This window comes from Syngnathoides biaculeatus, chromosome 12 (genome assembly GCF_019802595.1).
Source record: "Syngnathoides biaculeatus isolate LvHL_M chromosome 12, ASM1980259v1, whole genome shotgun sequence".
In the NCBI taxonomy this organism is placed as follows: domain Eukaryota; kingdom Metazoa; phylum Chordata; class Actinopteri; order Syngnathiformes; family Syngnathidae; genus Syngnathoides; species Syngnathoides biaculeatus.
The window spans coordinates 20761368-20783419 of record NC_084651.1 but is presented as its reverse complement, the minus strand read 5'-3'; the positions used below and the strand labels follow the sequence as shown (position 1 = coordinate 20783419).

The 22052-nt window shown below is 40.8% G+C and overlaps 1 protein-coding gene across 3 annotated transcripts in view; it reads right to left on the bottom strand.

Annotated features, from left to right (window-relative positions):
* macrod2 (mono-ADP ribosylhydrolase 2) overlaps positions 1-22052 on the bottom strand; it is a 460594-nt gene that overhangs the window by 114952 nt on the left and 323590 nt on the right. For all 3 annotated transcript variants that reach the window (XM_061836387.1, XM_061836389.1, XM_061836388.1), the window contains exon 9: positions 11020-11050. In XM_061836387.1, the coding sequence (XP_061692371.1) occupies positions 11020-11050 (31 nt within the window). The remainder of the gene's footprint in view (positions 1-11019; positions 11051-22052) is intronic.

Below are 22052 nucleotides of genomic sequence, written 5' to 3'. Positions count from 1 at the left end.
CGGCAGTGTGATCCAGTTGGTGGGGGGTAGACTTTTAGGACGTGTTTTTTGTTAAAAAAAAAAGGTACTGATGCCAAATTTACTTGCATATTATTCTCACATTACATCCCGTGATATGAAAAGGCAGATTATCCAAGAAATGACCACAGCAAATTTGTCAAATGTGTTAATTGGCATCTCCTCGACCTTTTCTTTAAACACTTTCACGTCATTTGGCAACATTTAATAGCATTATCAAACTAATTAGAAAGATTAGTGTCTCCTTTTTTTATGTAATACAACATTAAACAGAATGAATATATTTTTACTGAAAACATCTAGCCAATGTTCCACTTACTATATCTACTGGACAAAATTTCACAACAAACATGTACAGCTCAGGTGTTTTCAAGAAGAGAAAAGGTGCTGTTACCCCACCTGATAAACTGAGAGGAAGGAAATCATTGAGCTAATTGCACATCTGTGCAATGAAATATTCCAGTGCATCCTTTGCTTTTTTTTTTTCTTTTAAAACAACTACTGGTACTCATATACTCCAGCGAGTTCACCGGCTTTGAGATTCTTCAATGGGCTTGTGCGGCTACATTTTTTAGGTATACTGTATGGAGGGGGGAACTGATTTCCCAGTGAGAACATGTCTCACAGGTATGCTTTTGTTGAATTCTAAAAATAATAATAAAAAAATTTTTCCATTCTTAAAGTAGGACCTGTGTTTTATCAGGATCTCACTCCATCTCTAAAGTTGGAGTTAGTCAAGGTCTCAACATGCCATTCACTTGGATGAATTGTCGACAATAAAGAAACATCTTATCAAAGGTTGAGATATGTTATATTTTAAAAATCACCAGCGGCAAGTGAAAAAAAAAAATCTGCTGTGGAAAAACTACACTGGAAAGACCTTTTAATGCAAGCATCTTAAAGGAGTGCTAATATTAAACACATTTTTGTAAAAGTGCCTATTTCCCAAAATGTGTTGAGTAAGCCATTTAGCACATGCAATATGTAATTGTGGAGAGACTTTTACTGCCCTACTCTGACAGACCTCTTATTTTATTAGCGGAAATTATGATAGCTGCGATAGGCTCCAATACTCTTGTGACCCTTGTGAGGATAAGTTACTCAGAAAACGCATCGATGGATGTTATAATTAAAGAATTGGATAGGTGGTATTTTAAAACTGATACTGACCAGTTGTTTCATGCACTCTGAGGTGAGGCACACTTGTCTCACACTTCAAAAACGGGTGTAGATTTCATGTCATGTCATGTCATTATCCAAGCCTCCTATCCTTGCAAGGGTTCCAGGAAAGCTGGAGCCTATTGTGGCTAGCTCCGGGCGAAAGGTGGACTACACCCTGAATTGGTCGCAAGTCAGTCACAGGGGAGATATCGACACCATCACTGAGTGGAAATCGATCCCACGCTCCCGCACCAAAGGCAGTCGTGTGTACCACTACAACATCAGTGATTTGTACATTTCATATGACAGTAATATTTAAACTATACGTACACAAACATCCGCAGAGACAACGTTAAGATCATCATGGATGAGGGCTTCAACGTCTAAGTCAGGGTGATGTCAAGTGGAAATGGAAGAAAGAGGAAAGTGTTATCATCACATCTCGGCCCTCAGGACAGGTGAGGTGACCCGGGGTGGAGGACAGAGAAGTACTGCAGAACTCCAGACACCAATGTGTGGATGTCAAATACCCTCAAGCTTCTTTCTGTTTTAACACTGGCACACAGCAGGCTGTGACCATGACCGACTTTGCAGCCCACAGAAGAAGGAGACAAAAACAGGCAGAAGTATGAGGAAAGAGATCAGCTTTTATGGAACAAGACGACCTTTCCTGGAAACATTCCACTGGGGCGATGCCTTACTTTGTCCTTTATACTAAAATGAACACCTTTTATAAACAATGTGGTGGACAAGAAATAATGTACAAGTTAAAAGGAGACTTACGCTATATCATGTTGATCATATTATTCAAATGTTATAACATCCCAGGTTTCTTAAGAACACGTTTATGATATGCTTTTATCAAAGATCAAGATTTACATTCTACACACATTTTTTTCTTTTGGCTCTTTGCAATTGGCCCATTTTCCAGAAGACTGGACCCCTTCAGCTAAGGTGATCAGAGACAGGCAGGAAAATACTTGGTGTATCATTTGGTAGGTGTTGGAACCTTAGAATACAGGAACTCATATGAGGAATGAGGTTAGCTCAGAAGAATTGTTACACTGTGAGGACCAAGGATAGGAGAAAAGAATACATGAAGATGCGGCATAGAGCGAAGGTAGAAGTGGCAAAGACCACAAAGATATATATGATGACATGAATGCCTGGTTGACACTAATGAGGAGAAAAGTATCTATACAGGTTTGCCAGACAGCGGAATTGAGATGGCAAGAAAGTGAAGCAGGTTAGAGTGATTGAGGATAGGGACGGAAATGTGTTGACGAGTGCCAGTAGCGTGTTGGACAGAGGGAAATAATATATTAAAGAGTGAATAAATAAGGACAATTTGAGAGAAAGAAGAGTAGAAGAGGCAAGTGTGGTGGAGCGGGGATTGGCAATGATTAATAAGAGGGAAGTTAGAAAAGGACCCAAGAGGATGACAGTGGAAAGGCATTTGGTCCTTATGACATACTCGTGGAAGGATGGAAACATCTAGGAGAGGTGGCTGTGGAATTGATGACCTTCTTGTTCAACAGAATTATGGTGGGTGAGAAAATTCCTGAGGAATGGAGGAAAAGTGTGCTGGTTCCTATTTTTAAGAACAAGAGTGATGGGGAGAGCTGTGGGAACTACAGAGAATAAAGTTCATGAGCCACACAATGAAACTATTGGAAACAGTAATGGAGGCTAGACAGGGCAGATGTGAGTATTTTGGAGCAACATTATGGTTTCATGCCTAGAACACGAAACGCAGATGCATTATTTCCCTTGAGGGTGTTGATGGAGGAGTAACGATAAGATCAGAAGGAGCTACTTTGTGTTTTTGTCAATCTTGAGAAAGCAGAGTACCAAGAGAGCAACTGTGGTAGTTCATACAGAAGTCTGCAGTGGGACAGAAGTATTTTACAATCGTACAGGACTTGTATGAGAGCAGCAGAACAGTGGTGAGGTATGCCAGACTTGGTTTGACAGAAGAACTTAAGGTGGAGGTGGGACTGCATCAGGGATCAGCTCTGAGCACCTTCCTGTTTGGAGTGGTAATGGATAGGCTGATAAATGAGGTTGGACTGGAATCCCATTGTAACATGAAGTTTCCAGATAACATTGTGATCTGCCGTAAAAGGAGGGATCAGGTGGGTGGAACAATTAGAAAGGTGGAGGCATGCACTGGAAAGTAAAAGAAAAGATTAACAGAAGAGAAACTGTATGCACATAAATGAGAGGGGTGAAGGTGCACAAGTGAGATTACAGAGAGAAGAGATAGCGAGGGTGGAGGACCTTAAATACTGGGGGTCAGCCGTCCAGAGGAACAATGAGTGTGGTAAGGAAGTGAAGAAACAGGTCCAACTAAGTTGGAATGGGTAAAAGGAGGTGTCAGGTATGTTATGTAAGAGAAAAATCTCTGCTAGATAAAGGTAAAGTTCATAAAGGGTGAGGCGAGCCAGGATGTACGGATTAGAGATGGTGGCACTGAAGCGACAAGAAGCAGAACTGGCGGTAGCAGAAATGAAGATGGCGAGGTTCTCCTTAGAAGTGATCAGGTTTGTAAGGATTAGAAATTAGTTTATAAGTGTGTGTTGGAGACAATGTTAGAGAGAGCAGACTTTAATGGGTTGAACCCATCCAGAGGAGCAATAGTGAGTAGTGAGGGATGATGAAGATGGAGCTGCCTTGTAGAAAGCTAGTGGAAGACCAAAGAGAAGTTTCATGAATATGGTGAGGGAATAAATGAGGGCAGTTGATGTAAGAGAGGAGGATACAGTACAAAGGATTTACAGTACTTGGCAAAGGATGACAAGCCGTATCAAACCCTAATGGGACAAACCGAAAGGGAAAGAAGATTTCGCTTTTGATGCTGGAGTACGCGATTCATCAATTGATATGAGGTTGGGAAGTTATTTTTGGTACATGACCACATGCATGTGACTCTTATATCCATAAAGGACAGCACCAATGTTTTTTGGGGCATTTTCATTTTAAAAATGTGTAAGCTCTTTTCTTTGGGTGCCAGTTACAGTCTATGACTCGCTACTGTCCAGCGATTGGTGAACAAAGATTTGTTACTTTGAAGCATACATTGCTGTGATTGAATGTGAAAGGAAGAACAGGAATCATTTCAGATATTTTGTTTTGATTGATTATGAATGCCAGCCTGAATATGTGCTCTAGTTTCTTTATTGACAATATTAGCAATATGATCACAGCTTTGTATGTACTGTAGTTGTCACTTCTATTGTCATCCTTCCTGAACACCGTGTGCTGGGAAATGCAGATTTGATGAGAAATGACCTATCTAAAACAGCAAAATAACCTGATCATAACCACTTGGTGGAAACTGGCTTTAGATGCATCTGTGCTCTTCCCCCCGAAAGTGAGATCACATTTGTAAATTCTCAGTTTTGCCAGAGGGAGTGAGTGAACCTGCCTGGCCATCACTCGTGACAAAAGGTAAGATAACACTGTAGAAAGATAAGGTGTCATAAATGTCTCCAAGCTTTCTTAATCCTAAAGGAATGGAGACTGCTGCTGTGATGCCAGGTTGGAGGAAAGAATTCTTAGCGGGAAACACCTTTGATCTGGACAGCTGTGGATAACGGCACTATGGGCAATCCCATCGAGTTTGGGTGGATTACAAAAGGGTATCTCACAGAAGCACTAGTCAGTAGTACATCTCTGCCAACAGTCTTCAGATTAATCACTGAGATATGAGGTGGAGGGTGAACAGAAAATACAGAGATATACATTCAATGAGGAGCAGACGCATTGCTGCACTGAGGTCAGTTTACTGCTTTGACTGGGTTATACAGTAAATGCAAGTGTGTCATGACATCTGTAAGGTGAATAGCAGACATATTGTTCGTCTTTGCTTTAGCTTGGGACCCAAGCTCTATGGTAACCTTGATCTGAGCAGAAGTCTTCAAAACATATTACAAGGCTGCTGAATTTTTATTTTTTTTTCCCCTGCAGTACCAAAGCTGTGATCTAGATTTACTGCACCTGAAACACGTGTTTAAAAACTAAGTGAGTCAAACAGTATAAATAAAGACAAAGTAACCTCTCTAAGCACAGGTAGCTGACTTTTGGCACTAATCTTGTGAGACATGAAGAAGTGCCTCCACCTTGGAAGAAATAATCAATTTAAACTTAAGTCACATGGCTGTGATTGATGTACGTACAAACAGGAGTCGCACTTAATAACCTCTATCATGCTAGGTGACCCCGTGACCCACAGTGGGTCCCAGTTTATTTACGGGTGGTACCTCTAACACACTGTCCAAGCTGAAATTCTGTTGTGTTTAATGGGCCTGATTGAGGGATTACACTGTCAGCCCAGTGTGAGCCCTCATTTTTCTTCCTATATGTAGAAGGTACCCCCTTGTGCTCTATGCTACACTCGAGCTTCCTGCTTTGCCATCAGCTGTCAATGGAGACTGAATCCTCTGGACAATGGAAGAGCGAGAGACATTATCAATTAGCATCAGCTTTCCAAAAAAATCTGGTTCTAAACAAAGAAGAACTTGGATAATTTGTTTTAAGACAAAATGTTAAGAGTAATGTATTTTCTGGTGGTAACTGAAGATAAAAAAAAAAAAAAAAAACATTCATGCATACCAATTTAAGGATACAATTATTTCTATTCAACTAAGGGAGACTGGTGCAAAAAGGAGTTTACCAAAAGAGAAAGAAGGTCAAATATCCATGTTCCACAGTGGGGTTAATGATAGTCTTATATTGTTAGTTACATAGTTTGTTATCTTGTCTGGTTGTTTCCCAACAATGAATTTCCAACCAACCATTTTCTGTACCGCTTCTCCTCACTAAGGTCAGGAGCGTGCTGGAGCCAATCCCGGCTAGCTTCAACCGAGAGCCAGGTTATACCCTGAACTGCCAGCCATTAAGCAAGCATATATAAATAACCATTCGCAGTCACATTCACACCTGCGGGAAATTTAGAGCCTTCAATTAACCTACCACAAATGGTTTTGCAATGTGCCAGAAAACCAGAATATGCGTAGAAAACCGGGGAAAACATGCAAACTCCACACAGGTGAGGCCAGGATTTGAAACCCGGTCCTCAGAACAGGCAAATGTGCTATGAAAATGTCTACTGTGCTGCCAACAATAAATAATAACAGGAAAAAACACTGCCCTCCTGATTTAGATTCTCATAAAATAACCCTCTATGCATTCATTTATAATTATATCATACATGTCACAATCAAAAAAATTAGTTTACACGAGAATGGAACTCAGAAGATTTCAATTGGCCTAAATTAACCACTTTTTCCTGTAGTTAATCATAACATAGTTTTAAGATGTGCTGGTAACACACATACGTACATAAAACCAAATACAAAATAAGATATTTTCCAGCCTCACGCTTTACACTCTGAGAAACATTGGGAAGCTGTTACTTTCATCTTTAACTTGAATAATTGTCTACAATTGTGGAATATAAATCAGTCTTATAGTATAAAGCAGCAGTGCCAAATCGCTTTTGTGCCATCCAAAGCTTTTGTGTAAGTGAATATCTTGATGGACAAGTTACCATTGCCATTGCAAATTAGCACTACGCTGAATGTTTACGTACACTTCACAAAGACATGATTTTGGAAATGCAAGGAAGATGTTCAGTGCCAGTTTTGGCAGTTTTAAAAGCTTAATTGGCAAATACGCGAACCTGTGCCACATATTACGCACTCGGCTAAATCTGCATTGTAACAAAATCTACTGATATCTTCTCCTTCTTGGAAGCTGTAGGCTCTTCTTCGGTCTCATCACTTGGACTTTCCCAAGAAGCTCTCCAAAGATGTTTTACCAATTTTTGCTAGCTTGTGAGATTATTTTCCTGTAGTAAATTACCAAAATGAGGACCTTGACAGTGGCACAGGTGGATGAATCTGATTTTCAATTGACACTCCAAGGATCAATCAATATTTTTGGGATCAACCTCTCTGCACACTCCTGTAAAAAAGTTCAACAGGCCACTGGTTGGGGACCACTGATCTCAAGTGAACAAAAACTGCCAAATGCTTGCCAAAAAAGGAAAACATTTTCAGAGTATGGTATTTAAAGCCCAGGTGTCATCCCTATAAACATTCTAAAATATATATTGTAATGAAAAATACATACAACATTATTCAGTTCAATGTCTCTACAAAAGAATAAATGTGAGCGGAGAGCGCGTCATCATGCGCAAAGTTGCAGAAGTGTCATTCTACGATATCCAAGTGGTCGCCATATTGGCTGCGTCCTCCGTCTGTGACGTCACCCGGATATTCGCAAATGAAAAGACGCGGTGCACCCTAATTATGGGAGACAAACGTGCCCCGTCTGACACGGAAGCTCTTTTCAAAAAGGAGAACACCACACAACCGGGTGAAGTTACTGGGGCAATATTACAGTATTGTTTCAAGCCATATTCCGATGATATGCAATCACGGCCAAACCTCATCCCCGTCCGTTCCACTTCCACGGCGGAAATGAGCCATTGCGGCGACGCGCAGCCTTTGCAGAAACAGTGACCACCGAATGCGGCGCCTTGGATGGTGTGGCTGATTTTCTGCTGCCATGGTGGCATATAAGGAGGAGGTGGAGCTGAGCCATGCTGCTTTTAGGGGTATGTTCAAAGCCGCTGCAGTACTTGTTGAACACTGTCAAGCCGTGGCGCATTACTGCCTACCTGTTATTTGGAACCCATGAAGCTCTCGTCCTCTGCACTCGTGCAATCCATTTTTCAGAACAAACCGGGTCTCTTGCAAACTTATGAAGGCTAAATCCATTCTCCCGAGTATTCAAGCAATGTCCAGCAATACAACGAGCCGGCATTTTGGCTAACACGAAGGAACAATGAGCTACCTTCCCAGAGGTAAAACTAATGAAAACAAACGAGTCCACAAGGGGGCGCCTCTGTCCTGTACGTCACTTCCTGCTTCTTCTCGAAAACAAATCCCTCGAGAGGATTTTCATGGCGGGAGTTACATAAAGCTGTATGCGTCAAAATCATGTTTTGTGATGAAAAAACACATGGGACCATATTGGCTGTGGGTTTTTCATTAATTTTTTTAAATTTTCATTAATAATATACCAAAAATCATCCATTTCATGACACAGGGAAAATGCATTAACAATAGCATACTACACTTGAGACCCTACGATGTAGTTCTGTTTTGAAAATCCATCCTCTATTTGCCCTCTGCTGTGTGGATCTTCATCCCTAATCAGCTGCATTGTTCTGTGGAGATTCAGTTATGGGATGTGGTAAGCTGTTTATTTATTGATCAGGCTTTAATACCTCCCCTCAGCAGCACGCTTGGCTCGGCACTGCCTTGTACTTTGAAGTAAAGGCTGTCTGGCAGAGTGCTGTGACGGCCGGCCCCCACTAGCAGTGCAGCAATAAACAGTGAACTGCAAAAAGCTGTTCCCTCACCAGCACCATATAGTCACAACAATGATCAACCCCCACCCTGCCTATATGAATGTCTCTGTTGCACTAAAACAGATGTTTAACAGCATAATTGGCTGCATGTGATCATGCTCATTTGTTTGTATTAGCTTGTATTGTATATGTAGTTTGGAGGCAGTATGATAAAGTTATGGGTATCATGTCTGGCTGAAACTACAAATGTCCTGGTTTCTAATCCCAGCTCTGGCCCTCCAGTGTAGGGCAGGAAGATGGTGGTGGTATTTCAGTATGCACCACTATTAGCGGGTTACCAACACCTTCAAGTACCCAGGTACTCTCACATTTTAGAAATCAACCAACCAACCAAATACTATAGTTTCAATCCAGGACAAAACTCAGCTAAAATTGAGAAAGAGAAAGCTGAGCACACCAATGGGAGGAGGAAAGCCAATTATGTCTAATCTGCTGGCAACTAAAGTGAGTAAACCTCTATCAAAATGTCCTGATTTCATCCAGTGTCAATATTTTGTGTGACCAACATTATTTTCTGGAACTGCCTGAATCCTTCCTGGGCATGGAGTTTTCTAGAGCTTCACAGGATGTCAGTGACAACTTCTTCCTCTCCTCCATGATGATATCACAGACACTGGTGGATGGTAGAGACCTTGTGCTTCTCTACTTTCTGTTTGAGCATGCCTAACTGATGCTCAATAGGGTTTTGGTCTGGAGACATTTGGCTAGTCATCACCTAAATCTCAGCTTCTTTGGCAAGGCAGTGATAATCTTCGTGGTGTGTTTGGGGTTGTTTTAATGTTGGGAATCTGCGTATGTCACATTACATGCAGCTCTCACGCAGTTCACGACAATGACACTCCGACCACCCTGCTTGACTCAGGGAAGCATTTGAACAGTATAGGTACTCCTTCAACTTGCGTGACTCTATCTGAACTAAATAAGTCATCTCATTGGACCACAGAATATGGCTCCAGTATTCCTTGTCCTGTGTCTGGTTGTCTTCAGCAAAATTGTTTGCAGGCTCGGTTGTGCATCATCTTCCTTTAGGAACGATGAACATGCAGATCAATTTAATGTGTTTAAAAAACGGTCTGAGCACTGACAAGCTGAAACCTCACCCCTCCTCAAGAGCAACTCAGGCAGCACTCATAAATCTATTTTCCATAGAGAAACGTTGTGTATATGACACTGAGCATGTGCACTCAATTTCTTTGGTTGACCATGGTGGGGCCTGTAGCGAATAGAACCTGTCATGTTGAACCACTGCATAGGCTTGGCCACCATACAGCAGTTCAGTTTCAGAGTGCTGTTAATCTTATAGCCTATGCCATCTTCAAGTAGAGCAACAAGAGGTCTTTACCATGAGGGTGCATATGTGGCTGTCCAGTGACCCAAGTACTCACTTTTTTGTCAGCGGTTTAGGCATGAATAGCTACGAGGTGAGTTACTTTGAGGTGATAATAAAGTTGGACTGGTTTAAAAAACCCACACAGACGTTCATTACTTCAGTGTTGTCCCAAAAACATACAATAACACGACAAAACGCACATGTGAGTGGTGTACTCATTTTTATGAGGTATACCTTTACTGATTGATCTTACACGTCTTGGTCACACAACAGTCCATTTTTTTCATTTACTATTTCCATTTTGTTTTTTGATGACATGCCAATGAGGCAACAGATGTGTTCTGGTTTTGATCTGTTGCCCACTGACGCATTACTTACTGCTGTAAATGGAAGGATAGCTTGAGGGAACAGTGTTTGCACCAAAGGTACATGATGTTCTGCTAATAAAGAGTGATCAATTACTTTGCTAACACTTACATGTCCCAGATTCCATTTAACACTTACCGTACTAGCACTCACTCTGACTTTACTGAAATCTTAGGAAAAGAAAGTATTTTGGAAAATTGGGACCTTGTCCATTTTAAATGATTAATATTAATTTAAAATAATGAGAGATGAGCATTATGGAAACCCTATTAGTGAAAAAAAATTGACACACTAATTACACATTACATATATCTAAATAGGAAAATATCTCTCAGGGGACACTATGCTTCAAAATGTAGTTTCACTCTTAAGTGTGCTATGATAACGTCAAAGCCTGCTTCTGTCAACAAGTTTGACATATTTTCCAAGTGACTTTGTTTAATGAGCAGAGTGGCTCGTAGCCTGCCTGTTTCGTTTGGGATCACCTGGTGCCATGAGATATTCTATAACATTGCTAAGGTAAGCTTCTTCTCTTATACTCCATTCAATATACTCAGGTAGCAAATGTAGTTTTAATACTGTATGTATTGCAAATAAAGTCCCATAATGTGTGCACATAAGCTTGGTGAAGCTCTCATACAGTATCAAGAAAAAACGTGCAACATCAGATACACAAAAAAAAACAAATATATGATACTCTTACCATAGATTCCTGTAGAGATACATGGGAAGGCCTGCGAAAAGTGCCAAAGACAAATTGGTGGTTAAAGCATAGTCACAGTAAGCAATTATGAGACAAACCATTATTTTTGCACACTGAAAGCGTACTGTGGAATTCCAAAATCTACCCCCAAAATGGACAAACGGTAACGTTTTTTCCATGCAAATACTTCCTCACAAGCTAAAAGTGACCACAGTTTAAGACTTCTTCTTCGGTAGCGTTTTGTAGCAGACAGATTATTCAAGCGTGGCTTTATAGCCTAAAATAGTTCCATTATTCTTTAGTTGTGTCGGCAAATATATTATGATACATTTGCTTTGCTCTGAGCATCCTTATTTCACATTTATCTTTTATAAGTAAATTAATAAAGAGAAAAAAAGGGGTTCATTTTATTCAGAGGTGCCATTTGTCCTCAAAAGCAGCTGGACTTGTGTTTTGGTTCCTGCTGTTCTTCATAATGAACAACCAAAACATTAATAAATGACACAGATAACAAATGTCATAGCCACCTAACTAATGGATTAATATTACAACCACTAATATACTACTGCACTAAATATATTACTGTAAGAGTAAGCAAAAATGGCAATGGCTTGTTTGTGTGTTTAAAATGATGCCCATTACCACACAGTTACTACACAGGTATTTGGGATACATGTACATAAAAGGTTTTGCAAAGATCAGGTCACTGTTTACCTGTTTATTAAGCCAATAACACCATGACAATCATTTTATTGTAAAAGCTTTTAGACTTTTTGGGTATTCTGTAAGAGTAATAATATTGAGGTTGTAATTCTGCACAAAAACCATTTTTTAAAGTAAAAAAGGCAAACAATTTTTATATTGTTTTCCGCATTGGCTTTCTCCTGAAAAAAAAACAACAAATCCCTAGGCAACATGTAAGAACTCCAACATCATTAAAGATTTTACAATGGAATGTTACTAAAACGACAAGCTCTGCCATCATTGTTACCCCACATCATTTTTTTCTTAGACCACCTTTGAAATCTCATTGGCATTAAAGTCAGTAGTGCCAGGACTCGTATATGGCTGATAGAAAATATGACATATACTAAAATAATAACAGAATATCCTGTCACATTTCATAAAGTTGATAAAGACTTAATGGTTACACATTGTAACTTACGGTAAATCAGAAATGTGTTAACATTTTGAAACCTAATGGGTAAATATGGATTTTCTTTTGTGCTTCTGTTTGCATCCAAGTTTACCAGTTCTATAGTTCCACCTGTCAAGTTACATTTTTCTTCTGGAGGGAGATTTAAATCTTTTAAAGTAGCTTCGACCTTTCCAGGTGACTGTCTGACTCTGACACAAACAAAAGATGATGAAGCATGGCCATTGTTTCAATGCAGTACCAAGATTTGCCTATGGCATTATCCCAAAAGATTTTGCAATTGTGGTAAAACGTAATCAATTACCTGAACAATGCAGACACACACACAAAAAAAGTATATTTTTAATGTTAGGGTCTCAGATGATGAAGTTGTGTTCACTTAAGCAGTGAAATGTTGCTATTTAAATATTCCAACTGTACCATAAATAATACAATTACATTTGTAGACAACAACAACAACAAAAGAGACAGATATGGGGGATGTATTCAGTCTATTAGTCTACTTGCAATACTGACTATATTTGCCTCGAGACCCCCCGCCCAAAAAAAAAATTGAGTAGGCACTGTCAATAATGGTCAATGTGGCCAATGGGCAACATGTCTCGCGCTTCAATTTGTGCTGAATAGATTCCTAATATATGAAAAACTGCGGCAATGATGCTTGCGTATGCATAAACTATAAGGCATAGTTGAAATTTTTCCAGGCCACGTGATTCAAGGAGCATCATCATTAACAGACTGCACCCTAATGTGTATGGCAAGGCCAAGAAGTCATGCTGTACAACAGTGTAAGCTTAGTAAAACATAACCTACTTTTCTTCATTGTTTTCAAATAACAATGCGCTGTGTAGTTGTTAGCGTACTACCTGTAGATACTGTATGTTTACGCCATGTGAGGGTCCAGAGTTAATTAGAACAGGGAGCAGCATATAGACAGTCATGACCTATGATTCCTCCTTCAGGTTATTATTTCTATCTGCGGCTGCTCATTAGAAGTGAGTCAGCATGTCGGCCCGTGTTGGCACGAGGCTGTGCCTGACATGTTGCCTTGTTGATGATTCTTTTTTCTTAGGGAGTGTTCAGAAATTGCTCACTTGGGAAATTATTGTGTTTCCGAGACTCCTCCCGAATCTATCACATCATTTTTAAGTGGAACACCTTACCTTTCCTCTCAGCACTTCTGCACACTTATTTAGCTCACAATGCATGAGCAATGACAAAAGGTAGATACTGTGATTATTGAATGTATGACTTCACTGGTGTTTCCACTCTTTTTCAAGTTAGTGAGTGCATGTCGTATATCGTCATGGACACATTGATACAGGAACATTCAGTGGATGGGAACTGCCGCATTCACTCCACTCACTTACACAAAATACAAAACTCTTTCTGAGGGGGGAAAAGATAGACCGGTAGACCTTTTATATGCATAATGATATATCTACATACATACATATATACATATATTTTTCTTATTAATTACTATTGTGTAAATTGTCTAATTGAAGCATTTTAATCGACTTCACTGCATGACCAGTGCTAGGAATAAACTGTTTTCATGAAACAAATTAAGTGTGCTTCGTGGCAATATCACTAAGGCACCCTGTAACTTGCAGTCTTTTGATTTGCACCAGGACATAACAGTAAAGATGGCCCAACCTCAGGCAACGTGCAGCAGTCCAGCTGTACAGTAGTTGCCACCATCACATGAATGAATGTGAACAAGGCGTTGCGAAATAGCTACAAGCAGGCAGGTAAAGCTAAGAAAAATTTTCATGGACACAGTGACTTCTGCCAGGAGAACACCTCGCCTCGGCTGGCTGAGCAAATACAACTGGACCCGGGGTGCTGTGCCTGTAGCTTGAAGCCTTCTAGCTGATTCGCAGATGGAAGGTAGGATTATTTATCACAGCAGCAAGGGTGTGCTCATGTGACCTCACACTTGATAACAACAAAATGTTGCCTGAATCTGAATAAATACCCAGTATTTATTTACTGTATGTCAGGTATGAATGCATGTATGTACTGCATTTACGAACCCCAATTCCAATGTACAATGTAAATAAAAACAAGTTATTTGAAAATCCTTTTCAAAATATATTCAATTAGATACACTATAGAGACGATATTTATTGTTGAAACTTATTTTTTTCCAAAAATATAAATTACCTTTGAATTGATGATTCCACAAAACCAACCAGTTCAGGGTGTACCCCGCTTCCTGCCCGTTGACAGCTGGGATAGGCTCCAGCACTCCCGGCGACTCTCATGAGGATAGGGGGCAAAGAAAATGGTTGGATTCCACAAAATCTGGGTCAGGGGATGTTTACCTCTGCATTTTATCACCTTTCCTTTTAACAACACTCAAGAAGCATTTGGGAACTAAGGAAAATTCATTTGCAGATGGTATTTGTTCAAAATATTTGAAGAAGAAGTGGGACATGGAGAGGACTAAGGAGAGGCGGAAGGAAGACATTGAAATACAACGTAGGGAAAGGCTAGAGGTGGCGAAGGCTAAACAAGAGGCATATGATGTCATGTACACCAGGTTGGATAGGAAAGAGGGAGAAAAGGATGTCTACAGGTTGGCCAGACAGAGGGATAGAGATGGGAAGGATGTCCAGCAAGTAAAGGTGATTAAGGATAGCGATGGAAATATGTTGACTGGTGCCATTGGTGTGCTAAGTAGATGGAAAGAGTACTTTCAGAAGTTAATGACTGAAGAGAATGGGAGACAAGGTAGAGTTAAAGACGCAAGCATGAATGACCAGGAAGTGGCAATGATTAGTAAGGGGGAAATTAGAAAGGCACTGAACAGGATGAAAAACGGAAAGACAGTTGGTTCTGATGACATACCAGTGAAGGTATGGAAGCAATTTGGAGAGGTGGCTGTGGAGTTTTTGACATGTTCAGAGGGTAGAGAGTGAGTATATTCGTAGAAGGGTACCGAGGATGGAGCTGCCAGACAAAAGAGTGAGAGGAAGACCAAAAAAAAGGTTCATGGATGTTGTGAGGGAGGACATGAGGACAGTGGGTGTTAAAGAAGATGCACGAGATAAGCTTAGATGGAAAAAGATGACACACTGTGGCGACCCCTGACGAGACAAGATGAAAGGAAAAGAAGAACAAGGTGGCATTTGTTCCCATTCTTACTTGATGTACAGTACAACTTTAGTTGCTCAAAATTCCAGGGTCACCTTTCTAGTAGTTTCACAGGAAAGCAAAAATAAACGTTTGTGGCACCACGTACATTTTGCATTGTCAAAGAGAGAACGCTATTTTCAACAATTTAGATGAGTAATTTGAGCAGCACGCTGGAGCAACAGGTTAAGCATTGGCCTCACAGTTCTGAGGACTTGGGTTCAAATCCTGGCCCCACCTGTAAAGAGTTTGCATTTTCACCCTGTGCCTGCGTGGGTTTCCTCCGAGAACTCCGCTTTCCTCCCACAAACATGCAATGTAAATTGGAGACTCTAAATTGCCCCTAGGTGTGATTGTGAGTGCGACTGTTGTCTGTCTCCATGTGCCCTCCGATTGGCGGACAACCAGTTCAGGGTGTAACCTGCCTCCTGCCCGTTGACAGCTGGCATTGGCCCTAGCATTCCTGCGACCCTTGTCAGGATAAGGATTAGCGAGCACGCACACAAATATGCACAAATACAACATTTTTTTTTCATTATATTCTCATTTCATGGAATCACTGATGGTGTTGTGGTACACATGCCTGACTTTGCTGTGGACACCGTGGAATTGATTCCTGCTCAGTGATGGTGTCGATATCCGCCCTACGACTGACTGGCGACCAGTTCAGGGTGTAGTCCGCCTTCTGCCCGAAGCTACCTGGGATAGGCACTGGCTCTCCCGTGACCCTTGTGAGGATAAGCGGTTTGGATAATGGATGAATGGATTCTCATTTCACCTCTCTGTGAGTGTCTGAATATGAATGATGAAAATGTTGTCAGGAAAACAGACGGGGGCCCTTTTAAAATTTGCATTTTGATTGGAACTAGATGTTAGGCCTTCAAAAGGACTTTTTTTTCAAGGACAAAAACACATGTTTTGTTTGACAATATACATTGCCCAAATAAAATGCAAAAAAAAAAAATGATTTCATTGAATCCTGATACGGTTGAGTGGAATAAATACACAAAAATAAAAATTAAATATATTCATTTCTTTCATCCTTGCCAAATCCTTGAATTAAACCTCAACATATAGAGAAATAGAACTCAATATGCCTTCAGGACCCTGACAATGTGTGTCCATGGCATGTAGCATTTGAAGTAATTTGCATTTCGGAAGACAAAATTACAGGTGGGGATAAAAAGGATCAAAGCAGGGGCTGTGAGGATTTATTCTTCATCCATCAAAGTGGTATTTCATAAGGGATCTCAAAGTGAAAATGCCTCTGAAACACTGAAGATAAAATGCAGAAAGGGAAGGCAAAAGAAAGCCACTGGGGAAAAAAAGGGGCACGTGGGTTGTCAAATATCCCTATATGATTTATTCTACAACGACACAGCTGTGTCCACATATTCTTCTGTCATTTACATTGTAGTTTACCTGGAAGACCAAAAAAACACAAATAGTGCAATAAAGAACAAAAGACAGGTGAAGACATTTTCATACATGTTACATGAAGCTCTAACCTCTTGCGCGCATTTAAGGGGAAAAAAAATCACATCTTATTTTCACCAGTGCATGCAAAACTATTGTTTAAATCTATAGGCTCCGTCACAACATGACGTTCTGGTCAACGTCCGCTGAACATTTCAATCGTTCTATTTTTCTGCGTTCTCAAACATGGATGACACATCTGCCGTGTGATTAACGTGTGTCTAACGCATGACTTAACGTGTATCTAAAGCACGAAAAGCATGTAACAGCGACCAAATAAGATACCCCTAAAAACCATTAGCGTGTGCAAACGCGTCATTGGGGCGCGACGAGCGATTTGTCAGCGTAAGACAAGTGTGTTGAGCGTGTGACCAATGGGTGAATAACGACAGAAAAGCGTTTTGCTGGCGTAACCCTAACCCTTTACAGTGGAACCGGCACTAAAACGTTGGAAAGTTCATTGTCACTTCAGTTGTTGTCGTGAGTTGGAACAGTGAGCATCATGCCGACGAGAAGAAAGAAAGTTAGGGCGCAGACTTCAGCAACTAGCGCTCCTAGTAAGAAAGCTAAGCCTCTTTCATCACGAGCAATGTGTTTGGAGGAAAAACAACAGCAGGAGGAAGAGCACGTCCGCAAAGTCACGCACCATGGAACACCCCCTGGGGACTCTAAACACCTTGCAAACCCCAGTGAGGACGGTCTGACAAAGAGAAAAGAAGCAGAGAAAGGATTGCAGGATCCTGGACCGGGCTGTTGAGGATAGTCTGGTGGAGCTTTTCCGCGAAAACGAACTGCTGCTTTCTGGATCTTCCATAGTAGGTGCTCTCTACTGTAGCTTAATATTAAATGGACCTTGCTTTTACAAAGCATCGGTTTATATACCCATATGCATGGAAGTTCGGGAAACGCTCGAATGACGCTCAATGGACACCTAACGACGTTCGTTTCACTTTGGTTACACTCTGTGTGCGCTAGGGGATTGTTCAGTGGGCGTTGACAGGTTGCCAGTGAGTCGTTCACTGCAAAGCTAACGATTAAGTAACAACCAAGTAAAGCTAGAGTTACGACTGACTAACGATAGGCAAGCACGTGCAACGCTCGGCGAACCTTAGTAAAACGTTCCACAGATGTTCTTGAACGTTCTGCAGCGTTTAAAATTAAACGTTGATGAACGCTGGTCTCGGTGAGAACTTTTGTGCATATTCAAAACTTTTTTTCCGGACCGGCGTTCTCCGCCGATTCCCAGTGATCATTGACGTTCACAGGCGTGGAAACGCTACTCTGGAGCTATCCTGTTGACCATGGGCGACTACCAACGTTTCCTCAAACGCTATAGGACGCTGGCCAGAATGTCATGCTGTCACGGGGCCATAAGTACCTTTAGGTGCTCCGTAAAAATGCGATCCAATCTTGTGTCTTTAGTGCAACTGAAATCAAAGTACAAGGTAACCAAGTTTAATTATTTTTGGGGTGGAGAGGTTATACTAGCCTTGTTACCCCTCACAAGTTCAAATGAAACTCCTAATTTTCCAGGACCAATGCTTATTATGCTTATATATATACCAATGCAATACAGTAGTATCGCCTGGCTTGATGACGCATGCTTTTGCAAATAGAAAAATGGCCATATCAAGGTAAGTGGATGCTGCGCAATGGAAAAGGATTATATTCTTTGAACCTCAAATTGATTTTCATCATACTTTGTGGTGGGATAAAATATGGTGCAAAAAATAAATCTGAAAAGGTGTTATTAATTGTATATATTTTTCTGTTAATTCCTTTGTACAGAAAGAGGTGACAGGTGCATTGATAGCTATCCATCCATTTTCTTTGCTGCTTATCCTCACAAGGGTTGCAGGGAGTGCTGGAGCCTAACCCAGCTGTCAACGGGCAGGAGGCGGCGTACACCCTGAACTGGTTGCCAGCCAACCGCAGGGTACACGGAGACAAACAGCCGCACTCACAATCACAACTAGGGACAAGTTAGAGTGTCCAATTAATGTTGCATGTTTTTGGGATCTGGGAGGAAACCAGAGAGCCCAGAGGAAACCCACGTTGGCACGGGGAGAACATGCAAAGTTTACACAGGTGGGTCCGGGATTGAACCCAGGACCTCAGAACTGTGAGGCCAATGCTCTACCAGATAATCCACCGTGCTGCTGGTTCATCATAATGAAAAGAAAAATCATTAGAAGCATTTTTATGAGACATTTTTTTCTTTTCCTCCATGAACCAAGTTCTGCAACCTGTTTAATGTCATAAAAAGGTTCTGGTCTGGCAATTTGAAAACTCGCTTGTGACACACACACGCACACACACACTTTGTCCGTCATATGGCAACTAACTACACATTTTTTCTTTCAAGACGTCCAACAGTTCAATATTCTAATTACAAAAGAGGGCTTCAAAATCTTAAACCCACTATGAAATTTTTAAACAACATCCCAAAAAGATGCATTAATTGGTGACTCCAATTTGCCCTTCGGTGTAATTGTGACTGTTGTCTGTCTCTGTGTGCCTTTTAATTGGCTGGCATCCAGTTCAGGGTGTAACTTGCCACCTAGATAGCTGGGATAGGCTCCAGCACTCCAGCGACCCTTGTGAGGATAAGTGTCTTAGAAAATGAATGAATGAAGAGCAGCACATATGGAGATTAGATTATAGCATAATATTCATTTATTCATCTTATTTTTTGTGCCACTTATCTTCATTAGTGTTGCGGACGTGCTGGATCCTATCCAAGCTATCTTTGGGCAAGAGATGGGGAACACCATGAACTGGTCACCAGCCAATCGCAGGGCACATATAAACAAACAACAATTCACACTCACAATCAAAGGTAAATTAGTTTTCAATTTACATACAATGCATGTTTTTGGGATGTGGGAGAAAACCGAGGAACACAGAGAAAACCCACACAGTCACTGGGCAAACAACACAGGAGAGCCTGGATTTGAACCCAGGTTCTGAGAACTGTGAGGCAGATATGATAACCAGTTGCCTACCAAACTTTATTATTGCGAGAATACCTGAAAATGCTCAGGATCACATTGTATTGGCAAAGGGCAATGCCTTGCGAGAGTCACTGATGCGACAAGAGGTAATTTAAATTATTTAATAGAGAAAGCCCACCTTGAAGTTTGGGTCATAATTTATTTTTATTTGATGCAAGAATTAGAATTAGTCATTGAAAATAAAACTGTATTTATGATCTAACACATGGTAAGATGTGCTGAGAATGATTTGATCTATTTTGCATATGGTACAGGAAAATCGTAGTACATATATGAAGGAATGACAACAGAGTTCACGTCCTACTTATTTTCCTTTCTTTTTTTTGCAAAGTCGTTTGAACAGACCAACCTAAATCAAAAACATGACTGGCAAAAGAGATACAGTAAAGAAAATATGTATTTGAACACACTGCTATATTGCAAGTTCTCCCACTTAGAAATCATATAGGGGTCTGAAATTTTCATTATGGGTGCATGTCCACTGTGAGATAGATAATCTAAATAGAAAAATCCAGAAATCACAATGTAAGATTTTTTTAACAATTTATTTGTGTGATACAGCTGCAAATAAGTATTTGAACACCTGAGTTAATATTTGGTAGCCTTTGTTTGCAAATACAGAGGTTAAACGTTTCCTGTAGTTGTTCATCAGGTTTGCACACACAGCAGGAGGGATTTTGGCCCACTCCGCCACACAGATATCCTCTAGATTAGACAGGTTTCTGGGCTGTCGCTGAGAAACACAGCGTTTCAGCTCTCTCTAAAGATTTTCTATTGGGTTTAGGTCTGAAGACTGACTAGGCCATGCCAGAACTCGGATATGCTTGTTCCGGAGCCATTCCTTGGTTTTCCTGGTTGCATGCTTCGAGCCATTGTCATGTTGAAAGACCCAGCCACGACGCATCTTCAATGCTCTGACTGAGATAAAGAGGTTGTTCAGCAAAATCTCACAATACATAGCCGCAGTCATCCTCTCCTTAATACAGCGCAGTCGTCCTGTCCCAAGCGCAGAAAAACACCCACAAAGCATGACACTACCACCACCATGCTTCACAATAGGGATGGAACTCATCATTCGTCTTGCTCAAAACATGGTTAGTGGAAGTATGACCAAAAAGTTCAATTTTGGTCTCATCTGACCACAAAACATTTTCCCATGACTCCTCTGTATAATCCAAATGGTCATTGCCAAACTTAAGATGGGCCTTGACATGTATTAGATTAAGAAGGGGAACCTTCCGTGCCATGCATGATTTCAAACCATGATGTCTTAGTGTACAACCAACAGTCACCTTGGAAACGGTGGTCCCAGCTTTTTCAGGTCATTGACCAAGTCCTGTTGTGTATTCCTGGGCTGATTCCTCACCTTTCTAAGGATCATTGAAACCCCACGAGGTGATATCTTGCATGGGGCTCCACTCCGATTGAGATTGACCCTCATATTTATCTTCTTCCGTTTTCTAAATATTGCTCCAAAAGTGGACCTTTTTTCACCAAGCTTCTCGACAATTTCTCCGTAGCCCTTTCCAGCCGTGTAGAGTTGTACAATTTTGTCCCTGGTATCTTTGGAGAGCTCTTTGGTCTTGACCGTTTTACAAGTTTGAGTCTTACTGATTGTATGGGGTGGACAGCTGTCTTTATGCAAGTAACGACCTCACACAGGTGCATCTGATTCAGGATAATACATGATGGAGTGGAGGTGGACTTTTAAAGGCGGACTAACAGGTCTTTGAGGGTCGGAATACTAGATGATAGACAGGTGTTCAAATACTTATTTACAGCAGTATCACACAAATAAATCATTAACAAATCATACGTTGTAATTTCTTGATTTTTCTTTTTATATTATCTCTCTCACAGTGGACATGTACCTATGATGAAAATTTCAGACCCCTCCATGATTTTCTAAGTGGGAGAACTTGCAATATAGCATGGTGTTCAAATACTTATTTTCTTCACTGTATGTAGCAGTAGCAGATTGTTTGGGAATCGATAATGGAACTACGAGCAGTTCTGCTAGACAAATCCTGCATTCCTGAAGAAGAAAAAAAAAAGCAAATCTTTCTTTTTTTTCCAGCTGAGCTAATATTGCATGGAGGTCAGGCTACAATACTGCAACACTGGAATTAGTGTGCTCATTTTTCAAGAAGGGTGAATGTAGCTGTTTGCTCAACCAAGCCACGTGTGCTTTGTGGACTTCATTTGAATATGTTACTTGCAGAGTTCTATAAGGGGTTTTCCAGTAG